At 52.9% G+C, this 24,762-nt stretch overlaps 1 protein-coding gene across 9 annotated transcripts in view; it reads left to right on the top strand.

The window, feature by feature from the left end:
* Positions 1-24,762, top strand: part of CEP250 (centrosomal protein 250) — a 41,848-nt gene that overhangs the window by 13,102 nt on the left and 3,984 nt on the right. For 7 of the 9 annotated variants that reach the window (XM_045832939.1, XM_045832938.1, XM_045832934.1 and 4 more), the window contains 20 exons: positions 511-612; positions 1,137-1,295; positions 1,794-1,972; positions 2,300-2,482; positions 3,887-4,031; positions 4,977-5,123; positions 6,165-6,395; positions 7,138-7,331; positions 7,555-7,682; positions 7,880-8,049; positions 10,581-10,748; positions 11,110-11,244; positions 12,584-12,727; positions 13,358-13,491; positions 14,959-15,097; positions 16,074-16,416; positions 16,934-17,055; positions 18,056-18,176; positions 19,221-19,342; positions 19,815-22,424. In XM_045832939.1, coding sequence (XP_045688895.1) covers positions 511-612; positions 1,137-1,295; positions 1,794-1,972; positions 2,300-2,482; positions 3,887-4,031; positions 4,977-5,123; positions 6,165-6,395; positions 7,138-7,331; positions 7,555-7,682; positions 7,880-8,049; positions 10,581-10,748; positions 11,110-11,244; positions 12,584-12,727; positions 13,358-13,491; positions 14,959-15,097; positions 16,074-16,416; positions 16,934-17,055; positions 18,056-18,176; positions 19,221-19,342; positions 19,815-22,424 — 5,676 coding nt within the window. Of the gene's footprint in view, positions 1-510; positions 613-1,136; positions 1,296-1,793; positions 1,973-2,299; positions 2,483-3,886; positions 4,032-4,976; positions 5,124-6,161; positions 6,396-7,137; positions 7,332-7,554; positions 7,683-7,879; positions 8,050-10,580; positions 10,749-11,109; positions 11,245-12,583; positions 12,728-13,357; positions 13,492-14,958; positions 15,098-16,073; positions 16,417-16,933; positions 17,056-18,055; positions 18,177-19,220; positions 19,343-19,814; positions 22,425-24,762 lie in introns of those variants that run through there. The other 2 variants (XM_045832940.1, XM_045832943.1) reach the window with 2 other exon arrangements.

Here is a 24,762-nt window from a genome sequence, read left to right as displayed (position 1 = left end):
AGCATTCTGGTTTTTCCAGTGCTGGCATATTTAGTTTTTAGTAGAGGGGACTCTGGGTCTCCATATTAAGGAAGCAAGGAGGAGTAGCAGGGACTGCAGGGCCCTGAAGAGCACATGCTTCTCTGGAAGAGGCATCCATTGCCCAACTTCAGTAAATTGTTGCCATGTAGGAATGAGGGCTGTTGTGGCTCACTTGTTAACTTTTTGGGAAGCCAGAAAAATTCAGATCTCAATTCATAAAATCTCTCAATTTTGTAAGTGTTGGTTCGACAAAATGTCACCGCAGGTCTGTGTCTTTAGGCCTCCACCAACACCATAAGCTGGGGGGGTTGCAGGGAGAGGAAATCTTGAGTCTTCAGGTCTATTGCTAGCTTTGGGGCTAGAGGTTCCTCTGGTTTCACCTTATGTCTCAAACGTCAGTTGTTTGTTGAGAGGGAGTAGCCATCCTCCAGTGACAGCTCACGTTTGTTGAGTGTCCAGCTGCTCGGCTCTGTTGTGTTCCCTGTCCAGGAGACAAACCACGCGGAGTTAATGGAGCATGAGGCATCGCTCAGCAGGAACGCCCGAGAGGAGAAGCTGTCTTTGCAGCAGATGATCAAGGATATAACCCAGGTACTGGTAAGCCCTCTGCTCAAGGTCACCAGGTTGGACCTCGCTCCTCCCCGGGCCTCCAGGCGCCCTCAGTGGTGCCCAGATTTCCATTCTCTGAGGCATTCAGACTTGGGGTCTCGTGGGGATGATTTCCCTGAGTGTATCTGAAGCCCGGAACCTACTAGGTGGCTAAGCATTCAAGTGTTCACACTGCCTGCTGGAACAGGCCCTCCTTCTTATCGCCAGCTATAATTCTCCGGCCAGTGGCTGGATTCTGGGCTACATTACCTCAAACGCCTCTTCTTCACTTCTCCATTTGTTATTACATCAGAGTGCTCTGGCCTTGTTGCTAGTCCTAGGTTTGGGTGACAAGGTGAAGAGTTAAAGGAACCACCTTTATTTGCCCTTCGATACCCTCCTCCCACTCCCCAGGGAGAGGACCCAGGAAGGAAAACATTGGGCTTGTCCCGGCTATAGTGTTCGTCCCCTGTACGGACTCCAGGCCTTGGCCACTAGGATGGTGACCCTGCTGTGTTGGGTTTCAGGTCATGGTGGAAGAGGGGGACAGTCTGTCCCAAGGCTCTGGGCCTGAGAGCACCTTGGGGCTGGGCTCCAGTGACTTCTCCCAGTTTGACTCCCGAGACCCAGACAAGGCCGTCATTCTGGTGCGTTCAGTGATGACTCGGAAACGCCAGGCGGTGAAGGTGAGAACCCCAGCATTCCCTCAGGCACAGGGGTGGGGTTGAAAGTGACTTGTGTCCAGGGACCCCTCTAGCCTGGACGGCCCCTTTCGCTATGTTGACCAGTCATGAGGTGTTTCTGTGAACCCCCCAGAGCGCCCAGTAGAACCTCTGTGTCTGCCCAGCTGTACTTGTGGGTGACGGGCACCCTCTCTGTGCCAGTGAATGCACAGATTGGCAGCGGGAGCCCTGGGAGGGGGTGGGGGGTGTTCCCCGATTCTGAGGGTTTCCCCGCCCCCAACACTGTACATTTGAAGAGGACGAACTCTGAGACTCCAGGACCCACAGAAGCCCAGTAACCTCTGATCTTCTCGATTGGTTGCATCCCTTCTTAGCTTACCCTCACCAAGGGGGTGTTGCAGCAGCCCCCACCCCCTTGCCCAGCCCTACTTTCAGGCTTCTGACATCCCTCCTTTCCTGCCCTCTTGTTCACCATTTCACTCTGTTACTCTCCCTCCACAGGACCTGAGGCAGCAGCTTTCGGGCTGTCAGGAAGCTGTGAGCTTCTTGCAGCAGCAGCACAATCAGTGGGAGGAAGAGGGCGAGGCCTTGAGACAGCGGTTACAGAAGCTCACTGGGGAGCGGGACACTCTGGCAGGACAGACCGTGGATCTCCAGGGAGAGGTGGACTCGCTCAGCAAGTGAGCAGGGGGTGGCTCATTCCCCCCTTCCTCCCCAGGCTCGTCCTCACCTGGTCGTTGACCCTCTCCCATCACGTTACTGGTTGGCCGGCCCTGCTGTCCCTGAAGCCCAGGGCTGCTCAGGGCTGCCTCACCTTGTGTTCTGCTTGTTCCTGCTCACTCGGTTTTGGGTTCTTGTGATGGTAAAAAAAAAAGTTTCCTGCTCTAAAGGGAAGGTGAGATGTTTAAAGGAAACAGACGTCTTTGTCCTTTGATCCTGTGATGACTGTTTCTAGGAAGGACTCTAGGTTCTGGGGTCTCTGCTCATCTTTGATCTCCTTCTTCCAGGGAGCGAGAGCTCCTGCAGAAGACCAGGGAAGAGCTGCAGCAGCAGCTGGAGGTGCTGGAGCAGGAAGCATGGCGCCTGCGAAGGACGAACATGGAGCTGCAGCTGCAGGGGGACTCTGCTCAGGGCGAGAAGGAGGAGCAGCAGGAGGTGCTGCACCTGGCTGTCCGTGAGAGGGAGCGCCTGTGAGTGCGAGCTGTCCCCTCCTTACTGGGTCTTGATGGGAGCTTCCCATCCATTCCACACCCTCCTCTGCCCACTGCCCTCTCTCAGAGAGTTGAAGAAATGGAACTTAGAAGTTGAAACCTGGCGTGCATTAGGTTCAGATTAGCTTACCGCTCCTTCCTTTGCAGAAAAATGAACACTGAAAGTTCATCTAGGCTTTGCCCAGCAGCCTTAAGGGATGAGGCACTGTGGGAGGTACAGAAGTAAATGAGACTCAGGCCCTAATCTCAAGCAGTTTGCAGTCTGACAGGGAAGACAAAGAACTAACTGTGGCATGAGACCAGATGAAGTATGAGCTAAGTAGAGTTTCAGGCCAGGTCCTTTGGGAGCATAGGAGCAACAGTTAATTATTGAAAGCTTTGTGGAGGAGAGGGGAGCCTTTGGGCTGGGCCTGGACACACTTTGATTTGTAAAGAGTGGGAGAATGGGCTGAAGGAACAGATGGGCAATGAAAAGGAGGCAGGGAGGCTCATGGCATGTTCAGAGCAGCCTGGGCTGGCTACAAGGTAGGACTTAGCCTGAGAAGGGATGGGAAATGAGCTGGTCAGGAAAGGGAATTTCAGAGTAAAGGGACCCAGCTAATCCGTAAAAAGCAAGGCCTTTCAGGCTGGGCAAAAGCTTGGTTTAAGTTATGGCCCAGCCACTTGGACAGATGACTTTATTTGTAAAATGGGGGTGATAATAGTCACCTTGGTCATTCAGCAGATTAGAGAAGTATTTTGAAGTATTTGCAAAACACCGGCATAGAGCCTGGCAGATGGTAGGTTTTGAGTAGCTGGCGGCAGGGCCTGCACCTTCCTCCCCCGTGCCCTGCCTCCTTGCACCTGGTAGGCACAAACGGGAATCTCAAAGGATTGCTATAAGGATCACGACTTGTGCAAGGAGTGGGTCTTCCTGTACCAAGGAGAAGAACTAATCCACAAACATAATTATGTATTTTTAAATGTAATTTGTTGGAATTGATAATACTTTTATCAATATTTATGTGACTTAAAAGCCAAAACTATTTAAAGAGACACACACAGAGAAAGTCTTACTCCCCTCTCTGTCATTCACCCATTCCATTTCCCTTCCTTTTGTAGGCAATCATTTAAATCAAGTTCTTGGTTGTCTTTCTTTCCAGTGCTGCTTTATGCAAATTCTGCATCATTCTTATTTTCCCCATTTCTTGCAGAAAAGGTAGTACACTACATTCACTGTTCTGCACCTTGCTTTTTTTCAACTTGTATGTCTTGGAGATCTTTATCAGTTATTCTTTTGTGGGCATAGCAAAGGTTTCCATAACAGCAATTATATTCCTGTTCCCCTTTGAGGTGTGGCCACTCCCTACGATTCCCTCCAGCCCCCTCTCCTTCCCACCTTAGTCAGGAGACACTGGCGGGCCTGGAAGCCAAACAGTCCGAATCGCTCAGTGAGCTGATCACTCTTCGGGAAGCCCTGGAGTCCAGTCGCCTGGAAGGAGAGCTGCTGAGGCAAGAGCAACGAGAAGTGGCCGCAGCGCTGGCGAGGGTGCGTGGGCTCCCCCTCACCTGCTGGGTGGGGCCGGCCGCTTCGGAAGTTGTGTTCCCAGGAAAAGGTTATGCAGCCTGGCTCAGTCTTCACTTGCCAGCCATGACCCTTTATATTTCTGGCCCCATTTATTAGTCTCTGCTTTTGGGTTCTTTCCCTCCCAACATACTCTCTATGTTGAAATTAGAATGGTTTTCTGAAGTAGAAGTCAGTTATGTCAGTCTCTTTTCTAAAACCATTAAGAGGCTTCCTGGCTCCTTGGAGCTGCACGCAAAGCCCTTGCCCCCCGCCCCAGACAGACAGCTTCTAGTCTCCCCTTCATTCCACATCCCTGTCCTAACCCCTCAGGTGCCTTTACTCCTGCCACAGAGCACTGATTGCAGCCCGTTCCGCTGTGTTCTTTCACGACGCTGCTACTTGGCGTGCGTTAGACTCTTCCTCTTGCCTGGACTGCTTTTTTCCTCCCCTTTCACCTCAAACCGTTCCTCGTCTCGGTAGTAGCCAACTTAACTGTCAGTTCTTCTACCCTTTCCGACTCTCCCAGTCCGAATCAGAGCTTTCTCTGAGGTCCCAGAGCCCCTGTGCTTGCGTCGTGTGCGGTGTCGTTACCGCTGCGCTTGCTCACACATCCCCACGTCTGTGCCCCTGCACTGTGAGCCCCTGTCTCACTCCTTAGGGAATGAGGAGACGGATGAAGTCCCCGGACGGTTTTAGAAAAGAGACTGACACCATAGACTTAAACTTCAGAAACCACTTTAATTCCAATACAGAGAGAGTACATTGGGAGGAAGAATGAATGAAGGGAGATCTTGTTCGGAATGTGAGGAGGGGAAAGGAGCACTAACTGATCTCCGCACGAGGAGAGCAGCAGGTGTTGGGGACGTGTGAGCGAGGAGCTGCTGCAGGAAAACTGCGAGGAAGAAACCTTTGACTCTCTGTTTTTAGGCAGAACAGTCCATTGTGGAGCTGTCAAGTTCTGAGAACAGCTTGAAGGCTGAGGTGGCTGACCTTCGGGCTGCAGCTGCCAAGCTCAGTGCCTTAAATGAGGCTTTGGCCTTAGATAAAGTTGGGCTGAGCCAGCAGCTTCTCCAGGTGAGCAAAGACTCTTCTGGGGCACAGGGTGGGGTGGGGCGGGGCCCTGACTGAGGGTCAGCCAGTGGCAGAGGAAGCTGAGGCCTAGGACTGGAAAGAGTCCTTAAAATAAATCAGCCCAAGACAGAGCAGCTCCCAAACCTGGTCCTGAAATGAGCAGAAGGAGCGTTTACAGTGCAGAGGGCAGACGACACGGACTGGGCTTAGCGAGGGGGCGATTTTTAATCATCCCCTCCCACTCCTACAGCAGAACCACCTTTGGGCTTTAGGGTGAAATCAGCAGCGCTAGGAAGGAGGCCCACACCTTAGGAAGGAAGACTAGGTTTTTATTTGATTTATTTTCTTAGAGGGAGGGGAGGTAAGCAAGGAGAGAAGTATCGATGTGAGAGAGAAACATCGATCAGTTGCCTCTAGTACACGCCCCGACTGGGGACCAACCCACAGCCCAGCTGTGCGCCCTGACTGAGAATCAAACCAGTGACTTTCTGCGTTGCAGAATAATGTCCAACCAACTGAGCTATACCGGTCAGGGCAGGGGTTTTTTTTTTAATGTATTTTTTATCAGCATAATTTATCAACAAACAAATGACACCTCTAGATCCCAGCACATATGGGATCTTACATAATAAACATCACAAACATAGGAACACTAGGTTTTTAATCCTGTTGCACGAGATACCAGCAGTCACCAGAACAGGACCTGCTGAAGCGTCTAAGTCTCAGAGAGTCTTCTCGTGAAGTTGCAAATTTAACATCTCTTCAATACCCATTCCCTGGAGCCCCAGAAATCTTCCCTGTTTTCTTATTCTGGATTTTTTGAGAGTAGTATTTTGCCTTTTTTATCTCTATCCCAAGCCTCAGTCCATCCAGTACCTGGAACATAAGCACTAAACCAAATGAATGCACAGCTCCCCCTCTTATAAGCACTCCTGTGTCCTTGTTTAGAGAACAGGGTCATATCTCTCATGGATTTCTGTCTCCGAACTTGATCTCTAACCTGTAACCCTGTGTCTTTGGTGCCCTTCCCCTGTTGGTCAGTAGTTAGAACAGGAGAACCAGTCTGTGTGCTGCAGAATGGAGGTCGCGGAGCAGGCAAGGAACGCTTTGCAGGCAGGCCTGGCGGAGGCGGAGCGGAGCAGGGACGCCCTGTGGGAGAAGAACACTCACCTGGAGGCTCAGCTGCAGAAGGCGGAGGAGACCGGGGCTGAGCTGCAGGCAGATCTCAGGGGCATCCAAGGAGAAAAGGAAGAACTTCAAGAGAAACTAAGTGAGGTAAGGCAAAATGCAGACCATCATGTTAAGGGTTAATACATGCTCATTTTCAAACACTACAGAAATGACTCAGAAGGTGACAAAGCCTTTCTTCCTAGAAATGACCAGTGTTGCTAGTTTGGGGTATATCTTCCCATTAAAAAAAAAATCCCTATAGAAATCCTTCAGTGATTCCCTACTACCCCATACCCTCCAATTTGATTTATATGCTCTTATGCACATTTCAACCACCACGCCCTTCGTACTATGTCATAATTATCTGTTTGCACATTTGCAGCATTAGATCAAAAGCTCCTTGAAGGCGAGGAACCTATGTGTTACTTGTTTCTGTTCTCCAGCTTTAGTAGAGTGTCTACCACAGAGCAGGGGCTCAGTACATTTTTCTGAACCGATGACCAGACTCAAAGGTCAGCTTTCTCCTCCACCAAACGTCTCATTACCCTAAGAATTACACATGCTCCCCCTTCTCAGAGTCCCTTTCTCCAGGCACTGATCACTTTCTTTCTGGTAGAAGTAGGTGCCCTAGCATGGGGTCTTGCTCAAAGGAGAGCATGCTTCCTGGGCTGGGGGCTGTGTGGGTTGGTCTGGAAATACGTAAATGCCATTTGGTGTGAGTGGGCAGTGCCCAGGGCTCACAGAGCTGGGTCCAGAATCTCTGAGCAGCCATTGGCCCCAACCCATGATGGCAGCTCTGGGGGGAACCCTGCCCCTGCTCTCTGTCTCACCAATTTCTTCCCCTCAGGCTCGTCACCAGCAGGAAGCAGCCTCGGCTCAGCTGGAGCAGCTGCATCTGGAGACAAAGCGACAGGAAGAAGTGCTGGCCCGGGAAGTCCAGGAGAAGGAGGCCCTAGTGCGGGAGAGGGCGGCTCTAGAGGTGCGGCTGCAGGCTGTGGAGAGGGACCGGCAGGACCTCTCTGATCAACTTCTGGGGCTCAGGTAGGGCCCAGGCCCTGTTCAGCCAAGGGCAGAGAGAGCTTTGCAAGGCAAAGGGTAGCCAAGCTAGGTTCTCTGCCAAACCTGTATAGGTTTTACATGAGTTATTAATTTGTCATTGCCCCCCTAACTTCTCCAGGTAGCCAGTACTTAGAACCCAACTCCTCTTAAGGAAGGGCAAGGGGCTTGATGGGTGAGAACTCTTCCTGATTCCTGTGCTCGACAGCTCAGCCAAGGAGCTACTGGAGAGCAGTCTGTTCGAGGCCCAGCAACAAAATTCTCTGATAGAGGTCACCAAGGGGCAGCTGGAGGTCCAGATTCAAACTGTCACTCAAGCCAAGGAAGTAATCCAAGGTGAGAACCCAACTGGGATGGCCACGCCCCATTCCATGGCCACATGGACAGCCAGGAAGGCAGCGGGAAGCTGTTAGAGGGCCTTCTCCAGCCAGGCCCAGGGCCTCTGAGATGGGCGTTGCTCATGAGGTCTGGGGAGAGGAGTAAAAGGAGGAGGGAAGAGGCTCAGAGGCCAGATCCTGTCCCTGGCATCTTAGGGGAAGTGAGGTGCTTGAAGCTGGAGCTGGACACTGAACGGAGCCAGGCAGAGCAGGAGCGGGAGACAGCAGCCAGACAGCTGGCCCGGGCTGAGCGAGAGGGGCAGACTGCCCTGCAGCAGCAGAAGTCAGCCCATGAGGAGGAGGTGAAGCGGCTCCAGGAGAAATGGGTAGGTGGTGGGTGTGGCCGGGGGGGGGCGGGGGGAGAGGCAGACCTGGCCTCCCTTCACCGAGTGCGCCTCCTGCTGGCTCTTGGTCCAGATGTTACTGCTCACAAGAATGAAATCTGAACAGGACTAGCCTGGTTACCAAGGGGAAGTCTCCAGGTTCTAGGAAAAGTGGAAACTAGAAATAAAATGTTCAGTTACAGTTTACATGCAGTATTGTCTGTGTTAGTTTTAGGTGTGTAGTGGTTAGACGATCATATATTCTACAAAGAATCCCCCCAGCCCACTCCCCCCCGCCCCGTATTTCCAGTGCCCACCTGGCACCACACACAGTTATCACCGTGTTAGTGACTGTGCTGGACTTCACATCCCCGTGACTGTGTTGTAACTACACATTTGTGCTTCTTAATTCTTTCCCCCTTTTGACCCAGACCCCCAAGCTCCTTCCCTTTTGGCAATCATCAGTGTGTTTTCTGTATCTATGATTCTGTTTCTATTTTCTTGTTTGTTAATTTTGTTCTTTAGATTCCACATATAAGTGAAATCACATGGTGTTTGCCTTTCCCTGACTAATTTATTCCCTTAGCATAATACCCCTGGGTTCATCCATATTCTCACAGGTGGTAAGATTTCATTCTTTTTATGGCTGAGTAATAGTCCATTGTATGTATTTACCACCACTTTTTTTTATTCATTTGTCTGTTTTGGGGCACTTGGGCTGCTTCCGTATCTTGCCTGTTGTAAATACCACTGCAGTGAACATAGGAGTGTGTATATTCTTTTGAGTTAGTGTTTCAGGTTTCTTTGGTCCAGTACCTCTTAAAGAAGTTAATATATGAAAAACACTAGGAAGGGTTTCTAGCATCTATTGAGCTCTGTGTTTGTGTTTGCTGTTATTGTTGTTTGGTATGTACAGAGAGAATTGAGAGTGGATCCTGGGATTTTTTTTTTTTTTTTTAGATTTTATCTGTTTTTAGAGAGAGGGGAAGAAAGGGAGAGAAACATCATTGTGTGGTTGCCTTTCATGCACCTCGTACTGGGGACCTGGCCCGCAACACAGGCATGTGCCCCGACTGGGCATCGAACCAGTGACTCTTTGGCTCATAGTCCGACACTCAATCCACTTAACTACACCAACCAGGGCTGATCCTGGGATTTAGAATTGTTAAGCTGGCCCCAGGATGGCAAGGGAGCAGAGGAGTGCCTTGGACCCATTCTTGCCAGTTCAGAACTGTGTTTCTTTTGTCTTTTAATAACATCATTTAGTCTGTTTTCTTTTACTGTAGCTATAGGTATATTTGGATTTATCTCCACCACCTCATGCTGTTTGTGCTGCCTTTTTATGTCTCTTCACATGGGGTGGGGGGGCAAGAATCACCTTTCTTAACTTCTTTTAGAAGATTAGATGGGGCAATTGAGTTGTAGTCTTTTCTCACCTCTTTTTTCTCTCTACTGCTGTGGATGATACATACTCTATTTTTTTATTCTGTTGTTTCCTTTAATATTTTAAAATGTATACTGAAAATCTCAAGGAGGATCAGATGTGTGGCAACAGAAAGAGACCGGGCTTTGAGTGGTGAGCACGCAGTAGAGTGCACCGGTGACAAATTGTGATGCTGTACGCCTGAAATTTACATGAGGTTATTGACCAGTGTTCCCCAATACATTTACTCTTTTTTTTTTAAGCCTGAAGTTAATCAGTACATTCACCTTTCTCCTAAATGACACAGGAACATTCAGAATATTTTTCCTGTATTTATTCCTCTCAACCTAGATACAGTTTTTTACTCATGTTGATGGTGATGATGATAGATAGTTCTGCATGCTGTGCACCATTTAAAGTGCTTTATGTGACTTATCTTAATGCTCAAAACAACCCTAGGAGGGCACTGTTGTTACCCCCGTTTTTCTAGACAAGGAAACTGAGGCACAGAGATGGGATTGAAATTCCTCACAGTGTAAGTGAGGTCACACTAGCAGTCGCGGCCTGGCTGCAGGGCCCGTCCCCACTATCCTGAGAACCTAATGGGGGTGCTGGGTTAGCCTGGGAGGTCAGGGAAGGCTGTGGTCACTGGTGGGCCTCTGAGAGGACCAGGATGCCGCACCTGGATACTCTTATACCGTTTAACGGGGGACATCCTCGCTGGGCTCCGCCTGACTTTTCGGAAGGCTGGCTCCGGGGACTGTGGGCAACAGGGCGAGCCTGCCGCCCCGGTTCATTGCTAACAGCCGTCAGCCGTGACGTGGTTGCTCTAAAATAGCGGATACTCAAAGCTTATAGTAGTGATGGCTGCACTTTAGAAAACACTTTTACGTGTGATGTCGTTTGATTTTTTATAAATCTCATTTGATTCTCATAAAGTTCGGTGAGAAGAGTCAGGCAGGGATCGTTAGCCTCGCTTTACAGAGCAGGAACAGGCCTAGACCAAGATCTCACCCCTGGGGAGCGGTGGGCTTGCTTTTCTCCTCCAGGTCTCCTTCGGCCTCCTGGCCTCACCCATTTGGTTGTAACAGCGTTTCCTCTGTATGACCAGGAGAAAGAGTGCTCCCTGCACCAGCAGGAACTGGATAAGGCTCTGGAGTGCCTAGAGAGGGAGAAAATGGAGCTGGAAATGAGGCTGAGGGAGCAGCAGGCAGAAACCGAGGCCCTCCGGACCCAGAGGGAAGAAGAACAGGCCGAGGCCAAGAGCACCCTGTGCCAGGTGGGGGGCTAGACAGCCAACCTCTGGTGCCCCTGCCGTGGACCACTTCCTTTTCCCCTCCAAGAGCAGTGCCGCTGGGGCTCCTGGAACAGAACGCAGCTACGCACTTGGCTACCAGTGAGCTGGGTGATCGGCAGCCCTAGCTGCAGGGCCGGCAGTATGTCATACTTCCTGAGGGAGGGCTGACGCTCACCGCATCCTGTCAGTGTGAAGCCCAGGGGCAATCTTTGTGCTTCCTGGTTCTCCGTCAGCAGGTCCGGACCTCCCTCTGCCTGGGCCCCCGCCCCACTCACCGGAAGAGCCGCAGAGCTGCTGGAGTGGCCTCAACCCAACAAGCCCTTGCCCTCCCGCCCCCCCACAGATGCAGGTGGAAACAGAGAAGGAGAGGGTATCCCTCCTGGAGACACTGCTGCAGACCCAGAAGGAATTGGCCGATGCCAGCCAGCAGCTGGAAAGGCTGAGGCAGGACATGAAGGCTCAGAAGCTGAAGGAGCAGGTATGGAGGGTGGTCCCGAGCAGCGGAGGAGAGGGAACTCTGGTTGACAAGTTCAACACTGGCACTTCCCTGGGCCAGGCCCTGCCCGGGTGCCAACACATGGCAAGCACAGGTGCAGCTTGCAGTGAATGTGACAGACGTGGTCCCTGCTTGCAAGGAGCTTACGTTCCTAGTGGCAGAGACAGACAGAGATGGGCGGACACAAAAGAATGAGATGATCACAGGTTGAAGTAGGTGCTGTCAAATAAGGGGGCATAATAATAAAGAGAGATTCAAAGGTGGCCGCTTTGGACAAGCGGTCAGGGAGGCCCCCAGTGGGAAAGGAATGTTTGAGCTGAGACCTGAGGTTTAAAAAGAGCCAGCCCCATGGAACTAGAGGGATATGAAGCTGGGAAACATTACGCTAACATTACGTGAAAGAGGCCAGTCACAAGGAGCTGTACAGGGCACGATCCCAGTGATGGGAAATGTCCAGACGGTCTGCGGAGACAGGGAGTAGAGGAGTGGCAGGGGGAGGATACGAGATGGGGACGGTGCAGGGTTTCTCTCTGGGCTGATGAAGGCGTCCTAAAATGTATTGCGGTGATAGTCGCAAATCTCCATGAATAGAATACACTAAATAACATTGAATTTTATGCTTTAAATGGGTGACTTCTGTGGCATGTGACCTATATCTTAATAAAACTGTTAAAAAGCAGCCGGCCGTTTGAAGAACAGTGTAGGCAGCAGAAACAGGCATCATGAGGGCCCTGGGACAGACAGCAGAGGGCCTGGGGAGCCCAAGGACAGAAAGGATGTGGCGTGGCTCCAGCGTGATAACCTCAGGAGTGAGTGGAGAGGCAGGCAGAAGCCCTGTGTCAGCCCTGGGAGGAGCCTGGAGTTTGTTCTGAGGGCAGTGGGAAACCATTGGATGGTATTTAAAAAGCAGAGAAGGACGTGATTTGGTATATATGTTTAAAAACACTTTATCGTTGAATGGAGAATTGTGTGTTTATGCCTGTGTGTGAGTGCGTGTGTTGGGGGGAGTGCGTGTGTGAAGGAGAAGCTGGGCTGTGCAACAGGAGGCTGCTGCGACTGCCCGGGGAGGGACTGCCGCCAGCTCAGGGCCGAGGAACCCTGGGCGAGCGGCGGGCTTTGGGAGGGAGGAGAGGGGTAGGAGGGGAGGTGATGAGGCAGCAGACATGATGGAAACAAGGTGGATTGCTGGGTCCTGCCTCAGCTTTTGCTAATCTAACTAAAAAATTAGTATTTATACAACATGGATTTCTACAACATGAACTCTAGACCCAGGCACCCTGTGAAAGCTTCCTCTCCTCACAGCCATCTCCCCGCTTTGCAGGAGACCACCGGGATGCTGCAGTCCCAGCTCCGGGAGGCTCAGCGGGAGCTGGAGCGGGAAACCCAGCAGCACAGAGATGACCTCACTGCCCTCCGGCAAGAGGGCAGCTCCCTCCTGCAGGATAAGATAAACCTGCAGAAGCAGGTCCCTCTTCCTCTCTCCCAGCCCCACAGCCTTTCCCCAGCAGAGCCAGGCTGCCCCACCCCCTCCTGCAGGACAAGGGAACCTTGGGAGCTTGGGAGGGGAAGGGCAGGCCCCGGAACTGAGTGGAAGAGTGAGGGAATGCTCAGAGCTGAGCACGTGCCCCTTGAGCCTGGGGTAGTAGTCTGTCTGTGGTGACCACAGAACTCAGATTTTCTCGGGCAGCCCAGGTGTCAGTTGTTCTTCTCGTCCTTCCCCTAGATCAGCGTTTTTACCCAGATTGCTTTTTTATTCTGATTGCTTTTCCTTCTCAGAACCCTATATCAGAGGGTGTTCTGACTGTTCATTTAAAAAAACACAGTCACTCTACACTTGCCTACCACTTTGCCTTTGGATGTAGTTATATTCAGCCAAGATTGTTATGTGTGCCTGCCTTTACCCAGCGCATGTGAGGCTGGGAGACAGAGGACTAAGCTGGATGGTATTTGGGGAGGGGCTGGTTAGGAAGGGTGTGGATGGGTTGATTGGTGGTAAGGTTTGCAGTGGTAAACCTTGAAGGACCACGAAGCCCTGGGTGAGAAGCATCCTCCCGCTGGCCCCCTGCCCTTGGTTCTCACGCCCTTAATTTTCCAGGTAGAAGACCTGAAGTCTCAGCTGGTTTCCAAGGATGACTCCTGGAGGCTGGTGGAGCAGGAGGTTCAGGAGAAGCTGAGAGAGGCCCAGGAGTGCGGCCGAATTCAGCAGGAGCTGGAGCGGGACAAAGCCAGGTAGGTTGGACAAGCCGTGGAGCTGGCTTTTGTCTGGCTACCGTGGTCACTGGGAGGTTGACAGTTCTTAGCTCAGGTCATATAGTCTTTTTTTTTTTAACTGACATCGGTTAATAAAATTATGTAGTTTTCAGGGGTACAATTCTATAATAATACATCATCTGTATAGTGTATTGTGTGTTAGCTAGTCTCACCTTTCTTGTCTCCAGCTGTGGGCTGCACAGGTAGCCAGGTGGGCGGGATGCTGTCCCTGTCTGCAAATCCCGCACTTTACTTACTTAGTAAATAATGAGTCACGTGCATCGTGTACCACCCACTCTGCCAGGGGTTGGATGCGGTGATAAACAAGACGGTACGGTACCTGTCTCAACAGAACGTATAGTTTTGTGGGCAAGACATCCATCAAATGATCCCCCAAATAAACGGTTGCAGACTATGTTACACGGTGAGGAGGAAAGAGATGGGAGGCTGAAATAGAAATGGGGGCGGACGGGGGCAGGGATCTACTTTAGATGTTAGGGAAGAGCTTGCTCAGGAGGTCAGTTTGAAACTGATCACTGAAGGACGAGATGGAGCCCCACACGGAGGGGGACAGAAGTCACATGCAGGGGCACTGGGGCGGATCGGAGCTTGGGGTGTTCGGTGAGCCTGAAGGTGCGGCGTGACTGGAGCCTGGTGACTGCAGAGAGAGTGACCTGAGCGGGACAGGTCCAGGGCATCAGGATTTTCTAGGTCACAGAGAGGAGTTTGTAGTTGTCTTAGGTTTGGTAGGAAACCATCGCAGGGTTTTAAGTAGGCAAGTCAACACAGTCCAGCCTAGGATGTATTGCAGGAACAGTGAAACAGCAGGAATGAGGCAAGATGCCCGGAAGGAAAAGCAGTGTGCATCCTCAGGCCTGCAGGCGCCTGGGGCGGGACACATCCTTTTGTTGATGAGGCTGGAGGCAGGAAGATGAGCTAGGAGCCCGTAGGATTATCTAGATGAGAGATACTAAAGCTGAACCAGGGTAGGGGAGTGAGGTGGGCAGGAAGGACGGAGTCTATGGGACATTGAGGAAATCGGAATCAGTTATTTGTCATCATACATTGGGTTTAGGAGGGGCCAAGGGAGAACTCTGTGATATGGTCAAGGCTTCTTAGGCGGGGTTCACTGAGCTCGGGAACGCAATAGGGGGTGATTGGGGGCAGGGGAGGTGCAGAGGGGACTAAAAGAGTAGACATGTTAGATTCAAGGTATGGTATGAATATTTCTGGAATTTCCCAGAGAAGAATAAACTATAAAATTATAATGAGGTATCCTATACAAGAAGTATCTCGGAGCACTCAATAAATAGAAACCTTTATTGTTACACTGTAATCGTTATCATTACTCTTTCTATTTTGGTCATCAGTGCTATGTTTAGTACAGTCAGTTGAGAAGGTAGTTGTTCGTTCCATGAGAGAATGGCCTGGCCCTTCTCCTTTCAGCCTGACTCTGTCTCTGGTGGAGAAGGAACAGAGACTCCTTGTCTTAGAAGAAGCTGACTCTGTTCGACAACAGGAGCTGAGCTCCCTGCGCCAGGACATGCAGGAGGCCCAGGAAGGACAGAAGGAGCTCAGTGCCCAGGTACCTGCCCCCTGGCCCCACCCAGCGATGGGTCCTGTTCCTCGGTGGCAGCCTGCTCCTGGAGTTGCGGGTGGTGGCTCGGGATGGTTCTGTGAAGAGGACCTTCATCTTTTCCCTCACTACAGGGTTGCTGGGACTTCAGCAGCCCTGGCAGGACGGGGAGGCCAGGACTGAGCAGGGTGGGTTTGGAAACCGGACCCAGAGTTGAGAACGGCTACCGTGAGGAACCTGATGGCCCAGAACTTAGTGCCCAAAGGGGCAGAGGTCACGCAGGCCTAGTTCAAGCATGGCCACTTCCCAGGGTGCTTGGTCTGCTTGGCAAGACACAGCAGAGAAATAAGTACTACTCCAGATTAGGCAGGCAGAGGCAAGGGACTTCTGGGGACTCAGTGTGCTCACAGGAGGAGCCCAGTGCTTGGGTACAGGGGAAAGACGGCATTGGGAGGGGACCAGTGAGGGAGTAAGAGATAGGCAGTAAACTGCAGCAGATAAATTTCCAGACCCTGAGTTTGACCTCCAGCTCTACTGCTTCCGGGTGTGAGCATCAGTTTCTTCATCTCTGAAACCAGGACAGTACATTTTAACTATTATAGGTATGTGTAAAGTGTCATGCACACAATAAGCATTCAGTAAATGGTAGCCATTCTTATTGTGACTGATCTCCTTAGACTCAGTGTCAGGGTCTCAGGCAGAGTTCTAATCACAGCAGGGAATTGGCATAGTTGCCAGGGAGCCAGGGCCAAAGCCCATTTGTATAGCCTACACCCACGTGTCTGGAGTGAGTGGGCAGCCATGAAGGTCAGATCCTGGGTAGCACTCGTTGCAGAGCCGTCCCTACCTTCTGGGGGGCTGAGCCTCCAGCCCTGGTCACGGTTTGCTGGGGTCTGAGCAGGGTTGGGCCTAGGCCGGAAGGGGGGCACGGTCTGAAGAGTAGGCATCCTCTCTCTGCTCAGAGTAACTATGCTTCCTCCCTCAGGTGGAATTACTGAAGCAGGAGGTGAAGGAAAAAGAGGCTGATTTTCTGGCCCAGGAAGCACAGCTGCTGGAGGAGCTAGAGGCATCTCGAGTCACAGAGCAGCAGCTGCGAGCTTCCTTGTGGGCCCAGGAAGCCAAGGCAACCCAGCTGCAGCTGCGACTGCGCAGCACGGAGAGCCAGCTGGAGGCACTGGCTGCAGAACAGCAGCCTGGGCACCGTGCTCAGGCGCAGCTAGCCACCCTCTATTCTGTCCTTCAGCAGGCTTTGGGGTCTGTTTATGAGAGCAGGCCTGAGCTGAGCGGCGGGGGAGACTCCGCTCCCTCCCTCTGGGGCCCTGAGCCAGGTGAGACAGCCACCCAGGAACTCAGTCCTTTGGGCCAAAGTCAGGCCTAGCTCCCAGGGAAGAAGGTAGGGAATGCAGTTCCTTAGCAAGTGTCAGGGCTAAGGCCACAGACTCTGGAATCAATCCAGTCAGCTCTGCCATTTGCTAGAATGTGTGTCCTTGGGCAAGTCGCCTGTCCTCTCTGAACTTGATGTTTTCAACTATAAAATGAAGATAGTAAACGTACCTACCTCAAGATTTTTTTTTTCCAAGGAGTTAATGAGATCACAGAGGTAAAATAGCTCACACAGTTCCTGGCACTTATTAAATGCCTAACAAAGGACAGCTAGCGTTACCTGGTGCCCACCGCAGTGCCTGGCACATAGGCACGCAGAAAGTGCGTGATGAATGAGCTACTTAGAAGGGCTTCCTTGAGGAGAAGAGGGATCAGTGGGAACGCCGAGGCCGTGTCTGGGGAGGCGTGGCTGTTTCCTTGCACAGTGCGGCCCAGTCAGGAGGTGTTTCCTCATTTGTCCAGACCAGAACGGAGCGAGGGTCCTCTGTAAGAGAGGGCCCCTCCTGACGGCTCTCTCAGCTGAGGCAGTGGCGTCTGCCCTCCACAAGCTCCACCAAGACCTGCGGAAGACTCGGCAGGCCCGGGTATGTCTCCCTGCTCTCCTCCCTGGACCTCCTCACCTGCCCACACAAGACTCGGGGAGCAGGTTGGCCAGTTTACTTCCTGAGATCAGGTTGGGATGGGTTGCACCTTGGTCACTTACTCCCCGGCCACCAGGAAGCCAGCATTTGGTTTCCTGGCCTTGGTTTTGGCAGTAAAGCGGGACAAATTGTGCCTGTGTCACAGGGCTGTGCGCACAAGGTCAGCGAGGGAGTTCCGTGAGCCCTGTGAACGCAGAAACCCCATACTGATGTATGGTATTGTTTTGCATCGTTGTCCTCTCAACCATGAATTATTCTGGGTACCAAGACCTTAAAGGAAAAAAAAAAAACAACAAATTGAGATCCCTGAAATCTGAGATTGCCCTTTGTAGGAACATTCTAAGCCTAAGGCTGAACTAAATGTCCTGCAAATTCCACCTCACAGGAAACCTGTATCAGCCAATAGAAATGAGTGCCGCTATATGCCAGCCACTGAGCTGGGGACACGAGATGCAGAAAGACCTGATCTCTGCCCTCACAAAGGCTCATGCCCATTCCTTGGCTGAGGAGCCAAACTGCATTCTAAGATAAAGCAGAACCGATAGAATGAACTGGGTCGATAACAGATGTATACAGTAATAGGAGGAAGGGACAACGCATTCTGACTTGAGGAAGGTCAGAAGGAGGGAGAAGTGGCCTCTGAGCTAAGCTCTGAAGTAGGAGTTTAGGGAGAGGAGATGCGACCCCGAGTCAGACTTCAGCAGGAGTTCTGTTCCAAGTGATGTGGACGGGACAGAGGGGGGGGTCTAGGCTCCAGTCAGCGGGAGCAGAGCTTACCATCACTTCAGGAAGCCAAGTGCACACGCATTCAGAGGTAAATAACCCAGGAGTTAGGGAGAAGATCCTGGTCGCAAACCCACCAGGAGGAGGGTTTGGGCCCTGGACTGGGATAGCTTTGTGGGGGAAGGAGGGACTTGAGTTTAACCGTGCCCTTCCTTCCCAGGATGACCTGAGGGACCAGGTGCGGAAGCTGGAACAGCGTCTCGCTGACAGAGAGGCTGAGAAGAGCCAGGTCCACACAGAGCTGCAGGATCTGCAGAGACAACTCTCCCAGAACCGGGAAGGTGAGAAGCTCAAGGCAGGCAGCGGGCTTTGGAGGGAGCAGAGAGGAAAGGCGGGAAGCCCAGAAGGGGCAGGGACAGGCCTAGCAGACACTGCTTACCCAGAACTGAGAAGGTACCTAGGGCATCTCCAAAGGGGTGATGACCCCATGAACTATGTTTTAGCTTTACGTGGCCTTTGAGGGCCCTCCTGGCTGAAGGGGTTAGGAGAAACAAACAGATTTGATGAAGTGAGAAGTTGCTGGCTAGGCTTCCGTTTTCTCTGTCTGCAGATTTAAAAGCTGTCAGCCCAGGGGCAGGACTGTGAGGACATCATAAAATTCTTTATTTCTTGTCATGTATCCATGTTACTTATTTTTGTGATCTTCAACGATGTCCTCAAGAATTATTAACCTTCAACAGCAGGATTATGGCCTGTCTGCGAAATAGCAGGAGCGGGAATCTGGAGAGAACGCACTTGTGCCACAGCCAAGGGCTCCAAAGGGTGGTGATTGCTTGGGAAGAAAAGCAGAGGGGCGGGTCCTGAGGCTCCAGGCTCTGCTGTGGAAGAGAAGAGGACAACCTGGGGAGTGGGTCTGGGCCTTGAAAGTGTCCCAGAGGCTCTCCCTGGGAGCCGCCCACATAGAGCTGGGTTCTGGTGCCTTTTGCAGAAATGGTGGGGATGCAGGGCAGCCAGCAGAGCAAGCCTGGTCTCTAGGAACCTCGGCAAAATCATAGAGCTGGTGACTGGCAAGGATCTCTGATGTGTTAGCTCAGCCCAGTCTGGAATCCAGGGCTGAGGACCTGTGTGATCAGGATGAGAAATTGTTGGGGTGGTGAGATGGGGAAGTGCTGGGGCTGGGCAGCAGATACAGACACGAGTGTGGAAGCAGCCAGGAGCCCAGACAAACAGGAGCAGCTGGCAGATGGGTGATGTCTCTGAAACTGGATATAATTCTCCCCTTGGCCTTCTTCCCTTTGCTTTTGTTCCCCATTTTCCATCTGCCTCCCTCTTTCCTTCCTTCCACAACCATGGGCCTTGCTCCACTACCTCCCTTCTTCCCAAAGAGAAATCCAAGTGGGAGGAAAAACAGAAGTCCCTGGAGTCTGAGCTGATGGAACTGCACGAAACTATGGCATCCTTACAGAGCCGCCTGCGGCGAGCAGAGCTGCAGGGGATGGAAGCCCAGGTATGGTGGTCCTGGCTTGGGGGAGGGGGTTGCTTCAGCAGTGGTCCCCCAGGCCCCAGGCTCCAGCTCCCAGGCCCATTTTGGTCTGTCGTCCTGCCGCATCCATAGGCAGTGCCCAACTTCCTTCAGCAGCATCTGTTTCTCTGGCTGTTCCCACATCCCTGAGGGCCATTATCAGGGCCCTAGTGAATCCTCCTTCAATTATTTTTCTGAATTGAGGTTGAAATTTTTGCCTCTTGCCCTCAAAGCCCAGAGTCTGGGGTGGCTCATTTGCACCAGGCTTTCTCCTCTGGCCATGGTAGAGCCCTGGGACACGGTTAGGGATGTTCTTTTATTAGCTTAAGTGGAATGCATGAGTTCTTTTGGTCCAAGTCCCTAGCAATACTGGTGCTGCAAGGAAAGGAAGGGCCTGTGTCACAGTGATGGTGTCAAGGAAGTGTTGTCCAAGGTGACTGTGCATCTTGTTTTCCAGAATGAGCGAGAGTTACTTCAGGCAGCCAAGGAGAACCTGACGGCCCAAGTGCAGCATCTGCAAGCATCTGTCGCAGAAGCCAGGGCTCAGGCGAGTGCCGCCGGGGTCCTGGAAGAAGACCTGCGAACTGCTCGCTCAGCCCTGAAACTGAAAAACGAGGAGGTGGAGAGTGAGCGCGAGAGAGCCCAGGCTCTGCAGGAGCAAGGCGAGCTGAAGGTGGCCCAGGGGAAGGCTCTGCAGGAGAATCTGGCTATCCTGGCCCAGGCCCTCTCCGAAAGAGATGGGGAAGTGGAGGCTTTGCAGGAAAGGATCCAGGAACTGGAGAAGCAGCGGGAAATGCAAAAGGCGGCTTTGGAATTGCTGTCTCTGGACCTAAAGAAGAGGAACCAAGAGGTGGATCTGCAACAGGAACAGATTCAGGAGCTGGAGAGGTGCAGATCTGTTTTGGAGCATCTGCCCATGGCTGTCCAGGAGCGAGAGCAGAAGCTGACTGTGCAGAGGGAACAGATCCGAGAGCTCGAGAAGGATCAAGAGACGCAGAGGAATGTCTTGGAGCATCAGCTTCTAGAACTCGAGAAGAAGGACCAGCTGATCAAATCCCAGGAAGGACAGATTCAGGATCTGAAGAAGCAGCTGGTCACGCTGGAGTGCCTGGCCCTGGAACTAGAGGAAAACCATCACAAAATGGAGTGCCAGCAAAAGGCAATTGAGGAGCTGGAGGGCCAGAGGGAAATGCAGAGGGTGGCTCTGACCCACCTTACCCTGGACCTAGAAGAAAGGAGCCAGGAGCTGCAGGTGCACAGCAGCCAGATCCAGGAGCTGGAGAGTCACAGCAGCCTTCTGGCAAGGGAGCTGCAGGAGAAGGACCAGGAGGTGAAGTCCCAGCGAGAACAGATCGAGGAGCTACAAAGGCAGAAGGAGCGTCTGACCCAGGACCTCCAGAGGAAGGACCAGGAGATGGTGCTGCAGAAGGAGAGGATTCAGGTCCTAGAAGATCAGAGGACACTGCAGACCAAGCTCCTCGAGGAGGACCTGGAACAGATCAAGCTGTCCTTGAGAGAGCGAGGCCGGGAGCTGACCTCTCAGAGGCAGCTGATGCAGGAGCGGACAGAGGAGGGGAAGGGCCAGAATAAAGCACAGCGAGGGAGCCTGGAGCACCTGAAGCTGATCCTGCGTGATAAGGAGAAGGAGGTGGAGTGCCAGCAGGAGCGTATCCAGGAACTTCAGGAGCACAAGGGCCAGCTGGAGCAGCAGCTCCAGGGCCTCCACAGGAAGGTGGGTGAGACCAGCCTACTCCTGACCCAGCGAGAGCAGGAGATCGTGGTCCTGCAGCAGCACCTGCAGGAAGCCAGGGAACAGGGGGAGCTGAGAGAGCAGTCACTCCAGGGTCAGCTAGAAGAGGCCCAGAGAGCCCTGGCCCAGAGGGGCCAGGAGCTGGAGGCCCTGCAACAGCAGCAGCAGCAGGCCCAGGGGCAGGAGGAGAGCGTGAAGGAAGAGGCAAGAGCCCTGCAGAGAGCTCTGGAGCAGGCCCACGTGACACTGAAAGAGCGGCAGGGAGAGCTTGAGGACCACAAGGAACACGTGCAAAGGCTCCAGGAAGAGCTGGAAATGGAGGGACGGCAAGTACAGGCCCTGGAGGAAGTGCTGGGAGACCTGAGGGCAGAGTCTCGGGAGCAAGAGCAGGCTCTGTTGGCCCTGCAGCAGCAGCTTGCGGAGCGGGAGCAGGAACACGAGGCGGAGGCCAGGGCCCTGCAGGACAGCTGGCTGCGGGCGAAGGCGATGCTCAAGGAGCAGGACCAGGAGCTGGAGGTCCTGCGGGTGGAGAGCCAGTCCTCTCAGCAGCGGGAGGAGACTGCCCAGGGCCAGGCAGAGGCTCTGCAGGAGGCCCTCAGCAAGGCTCAGGCTGCCCTGCAGGAGAAAGAGCAGCATCTCCTTCGGCAGGCAGAACTGAGCCACAGACTGGAGGCCAGCGCATCTACCCTGCAGGCTGCCCTGGACTCCTGCCAGGCACAAGCCCGGCAACTGGAGGAGGTCCTGAGGAAACGGGAAGGTGAGATCCAGGACCGGGACCTCCGGCACCAGGCAGCTGTGCAGGAGCTGCAGCAGGCACTTGCACAGAGGGATGAAGAACTGAGGTGTCACAAGAAGCAGAGGCAGCTGCTGGAAAAGTCTCTGGCCCAGAGGCTCCGAGAGGATGTGATCCAAGAGACACAGAACCTGGGGTCAGAGAGAGAAGAGGAAGAGATGAGGGGCCTTCGTGAGAGCCTCAGGGAGCTCCAGCTGACTCTAGCACAAAGGGAAGAGGAGATCCTGGAGCTGAAGGAGCAAAGGAAGAATCTGGAGGACTCAGCCCACAACCACAAAGCCTCCCCAGCAGAGGAGCCCTCCACAAAGTTGGACTCTGCAGGACCCAGGCTGCAGCAGGAGCTGGAGCGACTGCAGACAGCCCTGAGGCAGACGGAGGCCCGGGAGATCGAGTGGAGGGAGAAGGCGCAGGACTTGGCGCTGTCCCTGGCCCAGAGCAAGGCCAGTGTCAGCAGTCTGCAGGAGGTGGCCATGTTCCTCCAAGCCTCTGTGCTGGAGCGGGACTCAGAACAGCAGAGGCTGCAGGTGAGTCGCTCAGCGGGTCGTCAGCACCAGTGGGCAGAGCCCTGTGTGGCTGAACTCAGGTGCTGCCCCTGCCACCCTGCACTTGTGGCCCCTCAGGGTGTGGGAGAGCTGAGATCACAAGCACCTCAATGTGAGTGGAATCCAGGTCGCTGTGCCAGTCTGTGGGGATGCAAAGAGAATAGGACACCCACAGTCCCTGCCCTCATAGAGCTTCTGGTCTAGTGGATAAGCAATTAGAACGCAGCACTTAATTGTAATCAGTGCCTCTTTGGGGGACTTTTGTGTGCTCCGAGCATACTAGAGGGACACCCGCCTTTTCCTGGGGGTGAGTCCCGAGCCGCTTCCTGGTAAAAGTGGTGTTTACGGTTAGATCTGAAGGGACCAGCGAGGAACTAGCCAAGCGCAGGACAGGGAGGCACCTTCTGGGTAAGACGAAGAACACGGAGCATCTGTGTGGGGAATTCAGGCTCCTGGAACGATGAGGAGGAGTTGGCAAGAGAGGACTGCAGGGGCCCGATCATTCAGGGCTTGTAAGTCAAGTTAACAGGTGGATGACCAGTGGGAAGTGGACGAAGGGTTCGGGGCAGGGGAGGGACATGATCAGACACACGGTTCGAGAAGGTGAGGCAGGCTGCTGTGCGGAGCAGCAGTAGACCTGGGAGCCCCAACTGGGAGGCTGTGCCAGACGGCAGGGGAGGGGTGGAGACCGGAGGGAGGAAGTGCAGTTGGAGGCACGTGGGTGGTGGACCCAGGTGATTACAGGACATCAGATAGGTGATTGGCTAAGAGGCTGGGGAGTAGAGAAAGGACGGAAAGAAATCAGACCCCAGGTTTCTGCTCACTGAGGTGCAGAAAGACAGGTTTGGGGAAGAGGAGCGGAATGATGGGTTTGGTTTGGAAATGGAGTGAGGTGCCTGTGGGCCACGCAGGGGAGATGTCCAGTGGGCAGATCTGCGAAGTGCTCTGGAGTTAAAGGATGCGACTGAGACTAGAGAGGCTTTGGAGTCATCAGCCGTCGGGAATAAGTGGGCTCCTCAGTGAAACGATGAGTGAGGAAGGAAGTGGACCTGAAGGTGTAACATGTAACCTCAAGGTCAGGGCCGTAGCTTAGTCATCTCTGCACCCCTCGCACTGAGCACAAGGCCTGCACAGGGCAGGCAGGCAGGGAAACTGGGCCAGCCATTGGACCAAGGGAGGCACTGTCTCTCTTGCCAGGAGGAACCAAGCCCATTTTTCCTGGGAGATAAATGCTGCATCCTCGTGCTGAGCCCAGAGAACTCCTTCATCATCTCAGACACACAGCTCTGCAGGGACGTGGCTTCTGGGAGCCCCCAGTGCCCTGCTCTGGTTAAAGGGCAACGTGTAGAGAAGGGTTACGTTTATGAGCTTTGGAGTCAAGTTCCTGGGTTTGCAATATACAGTTCGGCAGTTTGTTAGCTGTGTGACCCTAGGTTAGTGCCTTCACTTCTCTGACCTCTGTTGGCTTTCTCATGGATAGAATAGGAAGTGACGGTACCAGCCCCAGAGTGCCGTTTTGTATATGAAATGAGGTAGTACGTACGAAGCACACAGGAAGGAAACATTCAGTAAGTGAAACAAGGCCATTCTTGTAGACACTGAAAAAGGTGTACAGCTGGGCAGGAGGGCGCTTCCTGCCCACGTTGTTGGGTTACGAGCAGTGTTCACTCAGTGTGGCTCCAGGCAGGGTCTCCTGCCACTCCCACTTGAGAACACCTTTCAGGTAGAGCCCTTCCTTGTGATGGTGCCATTTTTTTATTTTAAGCTTTTTATGTACTGGGCACTGTTACACTTTCCTCCACAACAAGCCTGAAGCATAGGAACTGCTATTATCTTCATTTTATCGTTGAAGAATGACAGTTCAGAGATGCTGAATAACTCGTCCAAGGTCATCCAGCTAGTAAATGGCAGAAGCAGAATTAGATCCAAGCGGTCTTCTCACTGTGACGCTCTTCCTCTCCCCGGCAGCCTCCCCCAGCATGTGCACACACACCTTGTCTCTCTCCACACCCATTCCCGTTGATGGAACACGGGGGCTTGGAGCAGGTCTGGCACTAGGTTCCAAATTTACCTAAAGGGGTGTAACTCCAAAGGTTTGATCTCTGCTTCGTGGAGCATGTAGTCATTTGACAAATGAGGAAACTGGGGTTTGGAGAGAGCGCATCTCCCAACCAAAGTCATCTAGCCGGTAGGCGGTGATGTAGTACCGGGTCTGTGTGGCTCCGAAGTCCAGGCTGTCTCCTCAGCGCTCCACGTTATCGCTTAGCTTATGGCAGGTCTAAAACAAGACAGGTTCGGTCCTAGCTCACCGTATGTCCTT

The sequence above is a fragment of the Phyllostomus hastatus genome, unplaced genomic scaffold (assembly GCF_019186645.2).
Source record: "Phyllostomus hastatus isolate PE091 unplaced genomic scaffold, TTU_PhHast_1.1 phas_contig_17, whole genome shotgun sequence".
NCBI classification, from domain to species: domain Eukaryota; kingdom Metazoa; phylum Chordata; class Mammalia; order Chiroptera; family Phyllostomidae; genus Phyllostomus; species Phyllostomus hastatus.
This window is presented reverse-complemented; position numbering and strand designations above follow the sequence as displayed.